Source organism: Bactrocera dorsalis, chromosome 3 (assembly GCF_023373825.1).
Source record: "Bactrocera dorsalis isolate Fly_Bdor chromosome 3, ASM2337382v1, whole genome shotgun sequence".
NCBI lineage: Eukaryota > Metazoa > Arthropoda > Insecta > Diptera > Tephritidae > Bactrocera > Bactrocera dorsalis.
The window spans coordinates 66,160,844-66,177,345 of record NC_064305.1 but is presented as its reverse complement, the minus strand read 5'-3'; the positions used below and the strand labels follow the sequence as shown (position 1 = coordinate 66,177,345).

Genomic DNA, 16,502 nt, shown 5'->3' with positions numbered 1-16,502 from the left:
TTTTGCAAATTTTATGCGTTTTTTTTTTTAAAAAAGTTATCAAGCTCTTAAAAATATATTGTATTTCTAACTGTGTAGATATATATTTGGTGATATATATTTGTGCGTTTTCACGTATTTCAAATAATTTCTGCTTCTTCCTTTTTATCTTCTTCTTCTTGTCTTGTGGTGTGTTTATGTATTTCCTAATTGATTAATAATGTATGAGTTGGTTGACGTGCGGGTATGCATTTTCAATGGCAACTTGTCGGCGGTTACTCTTGACATATATCTAAATACGTATATGCTGCCATATAATTTAAATATGTGGTAGGTTTTCAGAAGGTGGAGTCCTTACGGACATTTGCTTATCGTTAGTCGTGTTGCTTTAAGTTTTATATACGAAATACTCGCTATTTACAGGCATATACGAATATAGCTACAATTTACCTATACACATGTACATATCGTCACTAAAAATGCAAAGCAACGTATCATAAAAAAAAAACTATATAACCAATATGTAACCAATATGAAACAACTATCTAACCAATATATAACCACTATTCAAAATTTGTTTTAATATGAGTGCTTTCTATTATAACGTTTTTCCTTCACCTGTAAACGATATAACCAATAAACATATAACCAATAAGTAACCAATATATAACCAATATTCAAAATTTGTTTCAATATGAGTGCTTTCTATTATATCGTTCTTCCTTCGTATGCAAACGATATAACCAATATGTAACCAATATATAACCACTATTTAAGCAATATATAACCAATTTTCAAAATTTGTTCCAATGTGAGTGCTTTCTATTATAACGTTTTTCCTGCGCCTGTAAACGATATAACCAATATATAACCAATATCTAACCAATATATAACCAATATTCAAAATTCGTTTCAATATGAGTGCTTTCTATTATATCGTTTTTCTTTCGCCTGTAAACGATGTAACCAATAAGTAACCAATATATACATACCCATATTTAAAACTTGATTCTATTATATCGTTTTTCCTTCGTCTGCAAACGATATAACCAATATGTAACCAATATATAACCAATACCTAACCAATATGTAACCAATATTCAAAATTTGTTTCAATATGAATGCTTTCTATTATATCGTTTTTTCTTCGCCTGTTAACTTATGAAAAGTGATGTTACGTTATTTTGCGTTTTAGGTGACGATATGTATCTACTTCCTGCTTACCTTTCACCTTACCATCTAACCGCTTGTCGCGTGTCTTGCTTCTAATTTACATATGTATCTGGCAACCGTTGTGTGCGCTGCTAAATTGTTAATTTGTTGGCTTGCATGGCCTTTTGAATAAAATATAAATAAAATAAAAAGTAATCAAGAGAAGAATACGAAATACTTTCCTTAAAAGTGAAATAAAATAAAATTACAAAATAAATATGCAGTAAAATGAGTGGCAGACCGCATGCGGCATAAATAAGTAGTTTCGCTTACATATGCTGAAGCAGTTTTTTTTTTTGAATAAGTAATCGAGTGTTTGCATTTAACGTAAGCCCAAAGGTTGGTAAACAGCTTACTGTTTGATACACTTATGTGATAAGTATTAGGGTGGCACTGCCGTACAAAACTTTTGGGAAATATGGTGTGAAAAAAAGGTTCCGGAAATTGTAAATAAAACGGAAAATGTTTAATTATTTCTGAATATTTATTTTGTCGCCTTCAAAGTAATACCCACCAGATGTAATACACTTATGCCAACAATTTGTCCAATCCTCGAAACCTTTTTCATAAGCACTCAGCCATCTCACCAGGCCTTCAGCTCTTTCAGCGAATTTTTATCTCTTCGATTGACTGAAAACGGGTTCCACGGAGCGGCAATTTTAGTTTGGAGAACAAGAAAAAAAATCACGTGGAGTCAATTTCTTTGATTACGGCGGTTAATCAATGATATTCATTGCATTTTTGGCTTTAAATTCGGTCACAATCGCGGCTCGATGCGATGTCGCACTATCATCGTGCAAAATCCATGAATTTTTCTACCACAATTCCGACCGTTTTCGAAGCATGTTTTCATGCAAATGCTTTTATATGGTCAAACAGAACTTCTTATCGACCGTCTGTCCCTCCCTCCACGAAATTCGTAAAAAACAGCGAGCTTCACCTTGATTTGTAAGCGGCACCGGCGTTATCTTTTTGATTTCAGCTCGTATTTTCCCTTTCATTCCGATAATTGTTGACTAATGGGTTTTCAGACTTATACATATACCGGTGTCTCATCGGCAGTTACAATTCTCTCCAAGAATGTGGGATCGGAATTCGCAATCGAGCATGTCTAAGGACATCTGTTTGTGGTATACTTTTTGAAAAAAAAAAAATTTATCGGGACGAGTCGAGCAAATGGGTATTTCATACCCAGAATGTGCGCCTAAATCATTTAAACCAAGAATGCATCAAATATTTAATACGTGCTAATTTAAAGGTACGATTAGTCACTAAAAATAATAACTTAATCGTGCAAATAGCGTTATATGCCTTAAAATAGATCTCCAATAATGACTTAATAGTTCGATATAAACAACCTTTCATGTAATGACCTCATTTTTCAAGAACAAACGAACTGTGCAGTATCTTCGATTTTAACTGACACGTGCCCGTAACTAAACAGCTATAATTTGAGTTTTACACCAACAATTAATTACCGTTATTAACAATGTTCTAACCACAATTATGTGGAAATTAACGCTGAAATGGTCGAACACAAGAGAATTACTCTTGGTATATACAATATGTACGAATGGCAAATATGTAGACTCGCATAATTTGTGGCAAGAATTTATATGGAACATTGAAACTAAGGCGCCCAAAGAAACCACATAAACACGCTAACAATAGGAATTTAATTTGAATTCTTCCACAATTAACATGTGTGAGCGAAAAATAACTCATAACATATGCCGAGGAAGTGACGACGAACACTCGCCGCGTTGTGCACAAGTAAGAGAATTGAGCAGCGGTGAGAAGAGGGTATGTTAATAATGAAACAAAAGTTTGGAAAAGTGGAGGTGGAAGATAGATTAAGTCAACTTAAGCAAAGGTAGATATTTTGAGTCCTATTAGAAGGTGGTTATATATTTCTCTCCCGATATAGATGAAACGGAAGACATTTGGTTTGATTACTTTAAAATCTTTAAGCTTTATCGTAAAGTGGCTGTTTTCGACGTATACATCCTCAGATGTTTTTAAAATACCAGCATTGTGATACAGTCATTTAAAGTCCCCTCACACTATGATGAAATTCATCAGTAAGAGAAGTTTTATCTGAGCAACCGCCGATACTTCGTCAAGAAACACTCAACTGATAGTTGTGATTTTTTCCTAGAAGTTGTTTTTTAGTCTTCTTCTCATCAACCTCATGACAGCTTCTACAATAGTCGTTATAACTCCCAGTTTATTCTCATGTCCGGCTATAAGAGCTGTTAATACTCTTAGTAGAGTTCTTATATCAATACTTTTAGGTTTTTAAAATCGCTATGTGTGGCGCATATTCTATTTAAGCCAAATTTGTCTGCTTCTCCAGCAAGTTAGCGATTGATTCACCGAGACTCAGCTGCATTTATGACATGATCGTTGACAAAATATCTAGAATTGGACAGAGGCATGTAAGTTCGCTCTATTTCGCTCAAGTCGCTGAATTGGTCGAAATAGACCGGTATAGTAGTCACCAAACCGTTATAAACCATTTGAAGAAGCTTGGAGTCACTAAGAAGCTCGATGTATGGGTGCTACACGAATTGATTCAATAAAAATACCGCAAGACTTTTTTGACAACCAATATCTACAAGTGGTCAGAGACACGTAAGTTCGCTCTATTTCGGTGTCTAATTGTAGGGTGAGGCATGTTCTGGCGAGTTCATCTGCTGCACAGTTCCCTGGTTTAACACTATCTCCTCGAGCCCATTGCAGATTTATCGTGAAATAGCACCTTAGATCCACCATGATATTTAAATTCTTTCTAAAAATCCATCCACTTTTATCTGTTACTTTATATATTAATCATAACTAAGTGTCTCATAAACTACCTTTATTGTTCTACAAGTAGAACCATTATATCTTTGTTTCGTAGACTTACAAATTGTGTCCTACTTTGACCCTCCTCTGCCCCAAGAAATCATTATATGTAAGCACTGATGATTTTTTTTCGGTCAACAATGAAAATGTTTTCTTTCCAAAATGATCTTTTAATGCTTTGTTACTCAATTTAAATGATGCTTTGCCTCACAAAGGGTGCTCGGAGACTTAAATATTGGATTAGAGTGGAACTTCGGTAGAATTCCGATCATTCCGGCACGACTTGAGCAATAATTTAATTTTAATATTTTACTTAATTCCCCTATAACCTTGCTTTTGAACTCGATGATATAAGACTGGGCCTCTTTTGTTTTTTGTTTTTATTCGACGAGCATTTTCAAAACTTCTAACTGTGTGTGATAGATTTTAGTACGCGCGCTCTTCACTTTTGAGTGGTTACTCAACACTGGTGACTTCATATTCATAACGAATAAATTCGCATATACTCAACACATCAATTTATAAATATATGTATATGTATATAGAATTACAGAAATGCAGATTTGTTTACTCAGCTCTACTATCAGCAATCAGGGCGACCTCCGCGATCTCAGCGACAGCTTGATAAGCGCCCAAGCAAAACTCTACTCAGCGCTGCAACTGAGTATGTAACGAGTTGAGTGTTATCACTATCGTTGGCCGACATTTCGGTTGTGTGACTGCTCTGACAGACAACATTTCCTATTTGAGGGCATTGTCAGTTTAAATTTGAATGTAAACACACATTTCGCTTTACGACATCCAAGAAGAACGGCTGCAGGTGCACGAAAACAAAATGGCCAAGCCCTGTCAACGCTTTAAGCTGCTGCTTGCCTTAACGCTGCTGCTGGGACTGGTATGTAAATGTCGGCATAGTTTGCATCCATTGCCTTGAAATATAAAAGAAAATTAGATCAGAAAACTAGCTAAAAGAGATTCTTCTACACTTTCAGCTCGTCAATTGGGCATTCGCCTCAACCGCCGAGGAGGGTTTAGCCAATCGCCGTGAACAATTGCTCGCCACAATGATTGAGGAGTACCTAAAGCTGACCGACTATGAGTTGGTACAAAGCAAAGCGCTGGTGCAGAGTGTGTTGGCCGATGAGGAAGTGCAGCGCACACGCAGCGATCTCATGGAGGCCGAACGTCACATTATGGAGAATTTTGTGCGGCAAGTCGTCGACAAAGAGCAAGAGGAGCCACCAGCGCGTAGCAATATAGCGAACCGTTTGTTTTATCTCATTGCGAAGTCGTTGATTTATCAGGAATTCGAAGCTATACTTAGACGACATGACACCACAAATCCGCGACGTAAGTTTAGTCCCGAAAATTACCTAATTGAACGTGCGCTGAAGAGAAATGGACTGGACGATTTGCAACGTAGGGTTACGCGTAAGCAAATTAAGTTTATGAGTGACTTTGTCAAGGACGTCGACGCTTATTTGGCGCATTTGACGCCACAAGAGCGCCGTACGGACGAAGTGGAAGCGCAAAAAATGATGGAGTGGTCGGCTAAAATGAAGGCCGAAAGCGATGTGGAGCTGAGAATGGAGACTTTTAAAGATTTTATGCGATTCTTTGTTAAATTTTGAAGTATATATTGACCTATATATTATATTAGCTAAATTAAAGGCAAATTGACTGAATAATTTTACATTTTAGAGGCAAAAAAAGGGGAAATATGTGGATACTAAGAGCTTTGGTCGAAGTTTGCGCAAGCTTTTACTCCCGACTGTGGTTATTTTCTGCATTAAAATTCGTTAGCAAGTTCCAAGGAGTCTTTCTAATTCAATGAAGTGGATGAGTTCTTACAAGTTTGCCACGAAGTTTGAATCGCTCAGAAAGAAGCGTTAGAGACCCCATAACGGACGGGACAGGACGGACAAAAGACATGGCTTAATCGCCATTCTTATATATAGTATATACTTGTTCTAAAGATCAGCTGAGCCGATTAAACCACGACCGTTGGCCTGTCCGCCCGTTCGTTTGTCCGTTCGTCCGCCTGTCGGCCTATATATACGCAGAATAGTGCTTCACTTTTTAGATCTCAATCTGAAATTATGCTCACATCCTTTTCTCCTTAAGAAACTGCTTACTTGTCGGAGCCGTCGATATCTGACAACTATAGCATATAGCTGCCATACAAACTGCCAAATCAGAATCAAGCTATTGTATGGAAAACTTTTTCACTAGACGAGATATCTTCACGAAATTTGGCACGGATCATTGCCTCAACGAATATTGCAATATCAAAAGAATGTGTTCAGATCGGTTAACTATAGCCTATAGCTGCCATACAAACCGAACGCTCCGAATCAATGGCTTGTATGGAAAACTTTTTCAGTTTTGGAGATATCTTCACGAGTTTTGTTACACGTCATTATCTGAGGCAATGATACAATATCCGCAGAAATTTTTCAGATCGAAACACTATACACTATAGCGTATAGCTGTCGCACAAACTGGCCCATCGAAATCAAGTTTTTTTAAGAAATCTTTGTTATTTGTGTAGGGTATTACAGTCAACCTTTATTTGGGTTGTATCTACCGTTTCATTAATTGACTCAAAATTTAAATTGGCTGGCAACACTTTCGGTATCTATTTATTATTTATGATTTGTTTACTAAAATAAAATTTCAATTGTGTTTCAATTCTGAAATCATTGACAAAAAATAAACATCTCAAACTCCCACAGACACCACCATAGGAGTATACATATATGGACATGGGTCCATACTTATTTAAAACAACCTGATAACCCTAGTTCTTGACTGCGATCTTGTAACATAAAGACACTGATAACTACCTGGCTGTCACATGCCTTAAGTTTATTATCTTCATAGCCACTGTTTACGCCAAAGTAATAGCTCATTGAGTACGCGTCTTCAACTCGATGAATTTTGGATTCAAAATTCAAACCAGGCAACTTGAGCAAAATGTGTAGTTCGAAGAATTTGTGTTTTACTCTTAATCTAATGTAGCATTCCACAGCCTTTCTGCGGCTAAAACTGATAAACTTCTCCACATACTTTTTTTAGTAAGTTAGCAGATAAGTAATCGACACGTAAGAAATCGGGCCCAGCTCTTCCTCAAACCACTAAAGTAAAACTCATATTGTATATATGTATATATATATTCAAAAAAATTTTATATATATATATATATATATACATATATTTTAGCTGTTGTTGTTGTTCAAAAATGTGTATAAAAGCGCATTCGAAATTGCATTTAAAGCAAAAGCTGCCGTGAGTACTCATCGCTAGAAGAGATACATAACTACAGTTCAGTTATTCCGAATTAAATGGCTCGAGTGCCTATCCACAATTACTTTGCTGTGTTTCTGCTGGTGATCGCTGTAAGAAAAATATATATAAATTAGTAATAATAAAAATAAATAATTAAAAGTATATAAAAATGTTTCCAACACATCTCAGCTCGCCTGCATCAACGCCGAAGGCACTGGCGACCCCGAAATTGACATGGAAACGTTTGGTTCCCGCAATCAGTTGTTGGACTCCATATTTAATGACTCCCTTGTAGTAACTGAATATCTTTTTGCGCGGAGTGAGGAATTATGTGAAAAGTTAATCGACGATGAGATGTACAGGAATGAAACGAGTGAGGAATTGGAGAGTCGCGACGCTGTTGTAAAAAATTGTCGTAAACGCGTTGTGGAGCGCCTTTATCCTACAGGCGGTCGTTATGGTAGCAAAACCGAAGAAACCCTATGGCATAAATATGGATTAGCAAATATTCAAAAGATGGTGAATCAGAAATATGAAGAATTCTTCGCAGAAATTGTGCAACGGATGGATGATTATGTGAAGGGTTTGACGCCGGAGCAACAAACCAGAACGACAGCACGAAATCTGAGAATGTGGTCAAGTAAAATTAAGGACGCACCAACTCTCTCAATGAAAAACATGTTTTATAACAGTTGCATGCGATTTTATTATTTTGAAAGAGGGGTTTAGTGGGCATGCTGTTAAGTGCTTTAAAGCAAAGGTAAACGGAAATATTTTTTGTTTTGAAAATGCAAGTAAAATTACAAAACTCTGTCAAGATTAAGTTCTAGTAAAAATAAATATATAATTTTTGCATTATATTAAAGATGTTACTTGACATAGTTGGAATAATCCAATTCAGTTTGAGTATTTATCGTTTTGTTTGATAACTTGTTGGTAATTTTAAGGTAATTTCGTATTGTCATTCTTAAAGATACCCCCAATTCGCAAACAAAAATATACTACACCAGCTAATAAATTCGCTGCTGATATGTACAGATAATAATTACTTGATGTTAGGTCCGAACCGTGAAGTGTATGCTTGGGACTTGCCTAACCAAGCTCCCGCAGCATCTGCTGTGCTCCTTTTAATGTGTGGCCTGGCGTACAATTCCTCACTTATTTTCCAAAGCTGGCCGCCCGACTTTACACGGTCTCATTGCTGACTATACAGGTACAAGATAAGAAGTTGGCAGTAATATAAGCTCCTAGTAGATGATTTGCTGCCAATCACACCAAACGCTTAGCAAAAATGCCTTAACTATCAATCCCGTCTTGGTCAGCTTACCAATTTTGCAACAATTTTTAAAATATATGGCGTAGTCACGCTTTGTTAGTGTCCATTTCTGATATTCATTTTTGACGCGTGTTCAAACAAAACTAAGTCAAACAGTCACAGAACTTTCTAAGGATATGTTTGAGTATCAAACCTTATCTTTCAAATGCCATACTTCGTCAACCGATAACGGTTATACGAGAGACACATATGGCTAGAACCATCAATTGAGAAATTAACGAGGTTCTCTTTACTAGACCTTTTATTACAGTGTGTTTGGTAACATGTTTCTTCCTGCTCTGTAGGCAGTTCAGCAGATCTATTATATGTATATGTATATATATAAATGATTAAATGTGATAACCTTGACTTGTGATTCCTATCTTGTAATCGAACTGATAAAGACCTTGACGTCACGCTCAACATATACACTAAGTGATGACTGTGCTACTGAATTTTCTAAAGCTACGTATAGCTCATGAAGTAAGTGCCTTCAATTCGGCGAATAAGGAGTTCGAAGTTCATATCAAAGGACTTCAGGAAATATTCACAGTTTTTTAACCTCTGAGTATATTTCTCATATTTGCTTGTTCCACATAATGTCGTCGATCAGCAGCGCTGAGAAGAAAACTTTTAAGACTTCATAAGTGAGCACAGACACACACCAGATTTCAGAACCGCGGCCTAACTATTGCTTATGTTAATAAGCATAAACTAGTACTGCTACATCTGTCACAATTGTTATTGTTTTTCAGAAATATGCATACAAGCGCATTCGAAACTGCATTCGAAATAAAATCAGCGGAGAGTGCACATCGTTAGATTAGTACGGTGCAAATACAAGTATCTCGACTAAAATGCCTGGAGTGTTTATCCACAAGTACTTCGCTGCATTGCTGCTGGTAATTAGTGTAAGAAATTTATAATAAATTTTTAACAACCGAAATCAGTAAATTTTCTCAACTCACCGCAGCTCGTCTGCACATACGCCGATGACACTAAAGACCTCGAAATAGATATGGAAACTTTGGCTTCCCGCAATCAGTTGCTGGACGCCATGTTTGAAGATTCACTCGCTATAAACAGTTATGTTTTTGCAAGGAGTGAGGAAATGTGTCAGAAGCTAATCCAAGCGAAGATACACAAATATGAAACAAGCGTAGAACCGGAGACTCGCGCATGGATGCTGAGTGATTGTACTATTCGCGTCGTGGAGCGCTTAGATCCCAGCGCCAGTCGGCGTGGAAATCATCCAGATGATATCCTGTTACGCGAGTATGGATTTGATGAAATTCGGAAGATTGTGGATCAAAAACATGAAGACTTCTACAAAGAAATTGTGCAGCGCATTGATAATTATGTGAACGGTTTGACGCCGGAGCAGCAGAGAAAAAAGACGGCACGAAATCTGAAAAAGTGGTCAAGAAAAATTAAGAATGCCCGAAATTTGTCTAAGAAAGTAATTGCTTTCGGAAAATGTATGCGATTCTATTATTTTGAGAGGGGAGTTTAATGTGTCTATTTTAAATGTGTGAAATTCAGAATAAAGTTTTAAGAATGTGAGCAAAATGACAAACCTCTTTGATAATGTTGAGTTTTTCTTTAGAAATGTTCAAGCAGGTACGAAAATCTGTTTTTCGTTTCAAGATAAAACATAGTTCAATTGAAGTAGCTTTCAAGTCGATAAAAGGTTCCGGTGCGTTGTTTACCAGACTTTTTTAAATTCTAGGATCGCTAAGATCATGTTCAAGAGACCTTTAGCAAAACTCGCTTGCTTCTTACTCACACGTTCTCGAAAGGTCTGCTGGATGAATGTTGGGCCCTTGACAGGTCGCAACGCTCTGGCATTACCTGCAAACCGAATGGGCGTAAATGATGACGATGCATGCAGAAAGTACAGAGAAGTTAATATGTGAGAGACGCTCGAACACCTCCTATGCCTTTATCTAGCATTATCTAGAGCTCGACTCAAATATCTGAAAGCTTCGGAGTGCAATGGACTGGATGATGTATCAAACGTAGACACCAAGTCTCTCTTAAAATTCGCAAAAAACGTTGAAGTCCTGCGTCTAATCAAATTGAACTTTCATCTGGCATTACTAAAGACCAGTAGTTTTATATGGCGTGATAGCCGGGCAGTATAAACTAACCTAACCAATATTCAGATCATGGGATGGCTTAAATAATCATTTTTCATTTTGGCAAAACTTGAAAATTAATTTTATTATTAAATCTTTGCAAAAGTGTGGCCAAGCTTTTACTAATGTTCATGGTTTGTGTCCGTGCTGATATTTTGTAGGAAGTCCCTAGAAGTATTATGCTCTCCACAGTCAGCAAATGGACTTTTTCGAACATTTTAAGTAAATTTTAAGCAAACTTCTTGCAAACTTCACATAAATCCAAACCAACTGTTGAGCTTTGGTCGCGAAACGTCCAAATTCTAAGGATTGAGGGTGTGTTCCAGTTTGGTTTTTTTCGAAACCTGGTTTGTATCTTCCCAAGTAAAAATACCATAGCCCTTAAATACTTCCAACATAACGCTGAGACGGCAGTCCTTTAACTTTTAGTCCAACAGGGGCGACACAACATTCTTCTACGAGAATAGTGAGAGCTATGTCCTTTGAACAGAGAGGCTTTCAATTTTATAAATTAAGTTTTATTTGATCACATCTGATACCTTAAAATTGCCGAAGAGATACTGTTATATATTATTTTAAATTAATTGACGGCAAATTTTGGTAATCTGTATCAGTTCACTGCCACTAAAGTCTATATACATATAGGTTCAGGTCTACTTTACGAGTATAATGTAAGATTTTGTAAACTTCAGATAAGGAAAGATAAATAGATGAGGATTGCGTCGCAACATAAGGTCTAGTATGCTCTCTCCTAAAACACAATGACCCACCTAGGCTCAGTATCTTGATAAATTCAATCTACTGATAGGTGCTAGTAGCCTCACTATTTGGAAACATTGATCCAAAGACCTTTATCCTGAGTCTGCAGGCTGCTATGCAGTCAATTAGCAGATTTTGTGGAGATTTAGGCTCCATGTCGTAGAAACGGCAATTTGAAAAACTTAACTTTATTTCAAGTTAAATCAAAATTGAAAAATTCTGGCAGCACTATTCATTAATATGTATTGAATACCAAATTGTTGTCAGAATACAAATCTCGTCTAACATTCCATTATATTTGGGATGTATGTACAAGATTAAAACTGATACCTATTTTGCAGTAATTGTTTATTGAGTATCTCGAGTATTTAGCAAACGTTTGCAATCGGCAAATTGTGGGTTCAAAATTCAATCCGTACATCATGAGAAACTTCGATTCTTTACGAATTACTCAGTTTGGCAAAACGTTAATATTTCATAAAAAATATCTCATAACAACCAGCAGCTATTCTGCGGTACAAACTCATTGAAGTCTCAACACATTCTTCGTCAGTTAGCACAGACGCGCACCACTTGCAAGAAATGCGGCACAACTACTGCCATAGTCCATAGTCACTCATCTAACTACTGCATCGTTATTGTTGTTGTCGAAAAAATTGCATAAAAGGGTAAACAAAATCGCTTTCAGTAAAGAGTGTGGATCGTTAAGACAGATTAGTACGCTATCATCCTTCCTGACTAAAATGGTTGAATGGTTTAGCCACAAGTACTTTGTTGCATTGCTGCTGGTGATTGGTGTAAGGCAATTATAAATAATGGTTAACGACAAAAAATTCATAAAAATCCTAACACATCGCAGGTCGCCTGCATCAACGCCGATAGCACTGAAAATCCGGAAATAGACATGGAAATACTTGCTTCCCGCAATCAACTTCATGACTCCATGATTGATGAGTATCTTAAATTAGCTCAATATGTTTACGAACGAAGTGCGGATTTATGTAAGAAGATGCACGATGAAGATATATGCGAGAACGAAACGAGCAAAGAATCTGAAAACAAAGAATTTGAGGAAACTGAAGTAGCAGAGACGCACGAAACGGTTTTGAACCATTGCATTAATCATGTCTATGATCGTTTAAATCCCACAGATCGTGGTTCTAGTAATCGTGTTGAGAAAGTATTATTACATAAATTTGGATTTGAGGATATTCAAAAGGTTGTGGATCGAAAATATGAGGAATTCTTCATAGAGATTGTGCGACAAATTGATGAATATCTGAAGAGGATGACACCGGAACAGCAAAGCGGAACGACAGCGCGAAATCTGAAAGGATGGTCAAGTAAAATTACGGAGGCCTCAACTTGGCATATAAGAAAATGGCTTTTATATTTTTTATGCGATATTTGAAATAGGCGTCTAGTGTGTGTGTAGTCTTACAGCACTGGTAATTATATTCAAAAATAAAATTTTTGAAAATGTAAGCAATTATTCAAACCTGTGAGAGTATATTTTATTAATAAACAGGTTGTTCATTTAATTAATCCTTTATTTCCGCTGTATTCACACTCAAGCCCAATTCAATTGATCCAAAATTTGTCTGCTTGATCTTGGTTATACTCAAGACACTCTCAGTTGAACTAAATTATTTATTTTTTGCGTGTTTTCGATTGAAGATCAAAGGCACACAGATTTGCTTATCTGTGTCATTGGCTCTCAGAGGTATCGGACATTCCTTGGGCCTCAAAAACCATGCTTTTTTTCATATCTTTGAAGAACCCTTATCGTTCTTAAAGCTGCCATTTTTCATAATTTTTTAAGTTCTCAGCATGTTTATTCTACTTCCTTTAATTGATAATATTGAGCTTCTGATTTTATTAATGGATTTTCAGATAAGCGTGGTACGACCTTCACACAGGCTAAGAAAATTAGTCAGCATTTAAAGCGCAATAATTTGATAGCTCGTACCAGCCGAGTATCGCTGGGGACCCTTAACCCTAAATAACTCTAACTCTGCTACAAAAATAGAGAGATGTCTCTGACTAAGACCATCTTGTAAATAACAGATAATGTTGTGTGCGTCACACTTATAATCAACAAACTTAGTTCTGCTGGTTACTGGTTCTCTCCGGTACATGCCATTCACTCGTTTTAAAGGTTAGCGTCACACTTATAATCAACAAACTTAGTTCTGCTGGTTACTGGTTCTCTCCGGTACATGCCATTCTCTCGTTTTAAAGGTTAGAGTGGTAGATGGCTCGTAGTTGTACGGAACTAGTCCCAAAAGCGAAAAAGTTATCTCCGTCGATTTTTGTTTTAGTTCTTGACTTAACTCTGTGGCAAAAATTTGTAAATATCTCTTTCTTCTTTACTGGCGTAGACACCGCTTACGCGATTATAGCCGAGTCAACAACAGCGCGCCAATCGTTTCTTCTCTTCGCTACGTGGCGCCAATTGGATATTCCAAGCGAGGCCAGGTCCTTCTTCACTTGGTCCTTCCACCGGAGTGGAGGTCTTCCTCTTCCTCTGCTTCCCGCGGCGGGTACTGCGTCGAATACTTTCAGAGCTGGAGTGTTTTCATCCATCCGGACAACATGACCTAGCCAGCGTAGCCGCTGTCTTTTAATTCGCTGAACTATGTCGATGTCGTCGTATATCTCGTACAGCTCATCGTTCCATCGGATGCGGTATTCGCCGTGGCCAACGCGCAAAGGACCATAAATCTTCCGCAGAACTTTTCTCTCGAAAACTCGCAACGTCGACTCATCGGTTGTTGTCATCGTCCAAGCCTCTGCACCATATAGCAGGACGGGAATTATGAGCGACTTATAGAGTTTGGTTTTTGTTCGTCGAGAGAGGACTTTACTTTTCAATTGCCTACTCAGTCCGAAGTAGCACCTGTTGGCAAGAGTAATCCTGCGTTGGATTTCTAGGCTGACATTGTTGGTGGTGTTAATGCTGGTTCCTAAATAGACGAAATTATCTACAACTTCAAAGTTATGACTGTCAACAGTGACGTGAGTGCCAAGTCGCGAGTGCGACGACTGTTTGTTTGATGACAGGAGATATTTCGTCTTGCCCTCGTTCACTGCCAGACCCATTTGCGTTGCTTCCTTGTTCAGTCTGGAGAAAGCAGAACTAACGGCGCGGGTGTTGAGACCGATGATATCAATATCATCGGCATACGCCAGCAGCTGTACACTCTTATAAAAGATTGTACCTGCTCGGTTCAGTTCTGCAGCTCTAATAATTTTCTCCAGCAGCAGATTGAAAAAGTCGCACGATAGGGAGTCGCCTTGTCTGAAACCTCGTTTGGTATCGAACGGCTCGGAGAGGTCCTTCCCGATCCTGACGGAGCTTTTGGTCCCGCTCAACGTTAGTTTACACAGCCGTATTAGTTTTGCGGGGATACCAAATTCAGACATTGCGGCATAAAGGCAGCTCCTTTTCGTGCTATCGAAAGCAGCTTTGAAATCGACGAATAGGTGGTGAGTGTCGATTCTCCTTTCACGGGTCTTTTCCAAGATTTGGCGCATGGTGAATATCTGGTCGGTTGTTGATTTACCAGGTCTGAAGCCACACTGATAAGGTCCAATCAGTTTGTTGACGGTGGGCTTTAATCTTTCACACAATACGCTCGATAGAACCTTGTACGCGATGTTGAGGAGGCTAATCCCACGGTAGTTGGCGCAGATTGTGGGGTCTCCTTTTTTATGGATTGGGCATAGCACACTTAAATTCCAATCGTTGGGCATGCTCTCATCCGACCATATTTTGCAAAGAAGCTAATGCATGCTTTTTAACAATTCTTCGCCGCCATGTTTGAGTAGCTCGGCCGGCAATCAACCGTCCTCAGCCGCTTTGTTGTTCTTCAATCTCTAAAATTCTTCATATTCTAGCAAAGACACACACCACAAATTAAAATCTCGACCTGCGATCTGTTCAGATGACTGACGCCGAAATAATATTGCTTAATCATTGTTGTTTTTATTAAAAAGATTTGTATTTAAGTTTATTCGAAATTGCATTAGAATCTGCAGTAAGAACTTGACATTAGAAGAGGAAAGTACGGTCCAAGGCCTCAATAAAATGGCTTTACATGGATGATTTTGTGTTTGGTTTAACGCCGGCGCAGCAAAGCGACACGGTAGTGCAAAACTTGAAAGAATGGTTAAGTAATATTAAGAGTGCCCCGACTTTGGCGGAGAAAGAAATGACTTTTAGAAAATGTATGGAATTTTATAAATTTCAGAGGATTTTTTAATGTATCTACATAAAAGTAAAGATACTCGATAATAAATTTTCTAAAATGCAAAACTGGTCGTGGCTTGTTTAAAGCCTGAAAGCGATATTCAGCTGAGCACAAGTACTTTCCGAAGCTTTATAAGACAACTTGCAACATTTTTAAATAGAACAATAATTTTCAGGCAGGTTTTGAGCTAGTTTGGTTTTTTTGCCTTGGTTTTGGGAGAGATAATTTGGTAGGTGAACTTTTGCCAGATGCTTGAACATATTTCTACTAATCCTTGTAGTTTGTGGTTGTGCCGTAACAGGTTTCATCAACTTTCCACTGTCAACAGATGGGCTTCCACGAAAGTACTTTTTACTACCCAATGAGATTGAACTTAACATTTCGAAGCTAAAGGTCATACAAATAATTTTTTTATATAAACTTGAAGCTTACTGTGCTGGCTGCATGAAATTCGTTCCTCTCTCCAAGCGCTCGATAATTATGAACTCATCTACGACAGACATTCGAATTTTACCTTGGTAAAGAAACATTCCAATCTGAAGGTTGATAATTTTTTCATAGCGTGGGTATGCTATGGACAAAGTAAAACTACGCAGCCGCAAGCAATTGGATCCAGGTCAGAAGTAATCCTCAATAGAAATTCCGAAACTGTAGTTCAGATATGGAGCAGGAATCAGCTTCCTTGTAGAATATGGTCGGACGAAAGCATGC

General features: G+C 37.6%; 3 protein-coding genes across 4 annotated transcripts; all 3 read left to right on the top strand.

Moving 5' to 3' along the window:
- Positions 1-4,726: 4,726 nt before the first annotated feature.
- LOC105230501 (uncharacterized) lies at positions 4,727-5,726 on the top strand. Its single transcript, XM_011211291.4, has 2 exons — positions 4,727-4,933; positions 5,031-5,726. The coding sequence occupies exons 1-2, from the start codon at positions 4,874-4,876 to the stop codon at positions 5,667-5,669; spliced, it is 699 nt and encodes a 232-aa protein (XP_011209593.2). The 5' UTR covers positions 4,727-4,873; the 3' UTR covers positions 5,670-5,726.
- A 3,489-nt stretch (positions 5,727-9,215) lies between these two features.
- Positions 9,216-10,196, top strand: LOC105233558 (uncharacterized). Of its 2 annotated transcripts, none has more exons than XM_049451990.1 (2): positions 9,216-9,543; positions 9,615-10,196. In XM_049451990.1, the coding sequence occupies exons 1-2, from the start codon at positions 9,499-9,501 to the stop codon at positions 10,152-10,154; spliced, it is 585 nt and encodes a 194-aa protein (XP_049307947.1). In that variant the 5' UTR covers positions 9,216-9,498; the 3' UTR covers positions 10,155-10,196. The 2 variants fall into 2 exon arrangements, with proteins under 2 accessions (XP_049307947.1, XP_011213977.2); XM_011215675.3 differs by having other exon boundaries at positions 9,392-9,552.
- Positions 10,197-12,203: 2,007 nt separating this feature from the next.
- On the top strand, positions 12,204-13,029 carry LOC105233570 (uncharacterized). Its single transcript, XM_011215687.4, has 2 exons — positions 12,204-12,335; positions 12,398-13,029. The coding sequence occupies exons 1-2, from the start codon at positions 12,282-12,284 to the stop codon at positions 12,947-12,949; spliced, it is 606 nt and encodes a 201-aa protein (XP_011213989.2). The 5' UTR covers positions 12,204-12,281; the 3' UTR covers positions 12,950-13,029.
- Positions 13,030-16,502: the final 3,473 nt, after the last annotated feature.

Excerpts from the sequence above, each read along its gene's own strand:
- LOC105230501 (XM_011211291.4), top strand. The coding sequence starts at position 4,874 with ATGGCCAAGCCCTGTCAACGCTTTAAGCTGCTGCTTGCCTTAACGCTG. Across the intron at positions 4,934-5,030 it reads TAACGCTGCTGCTGGGACTG|CTCGTCAATTGGGCATTCGC; the intron begins GTATGTAAATGT and ends CTACACTTTCAG.
- LOC105233558 (XM_011215675.3), top strand. The coding sequence starts at position 9,499 with ATGCCTGGAGTGTTTATCCACAAGTACTTCGCTGCATTGCTGCTGGTA. Across the intron at positions 9,553-9,614 it reads CATTGCTGCTGGTAATTAGT|CTCGTCTGCACATACGCCGA; the intron begins GTAAGAAATTTA and ends AACTCACCGCAG.
- LOC105233570 (XM_011215687.4), top strand. The coding sequence starts at position 12,282 with ATGGTTGAATGGTTTAGCCACAAGTACTTTGTTGCATTGCTGCTGGTG. Across the intron at positions 12,336-12,397 it reads CATTGCTGCTGGTGATTGGT|GTCGCCTGCATCAACGCCGA; the intron begins GTAAGGCAATTA and ends AACACATCGCAG.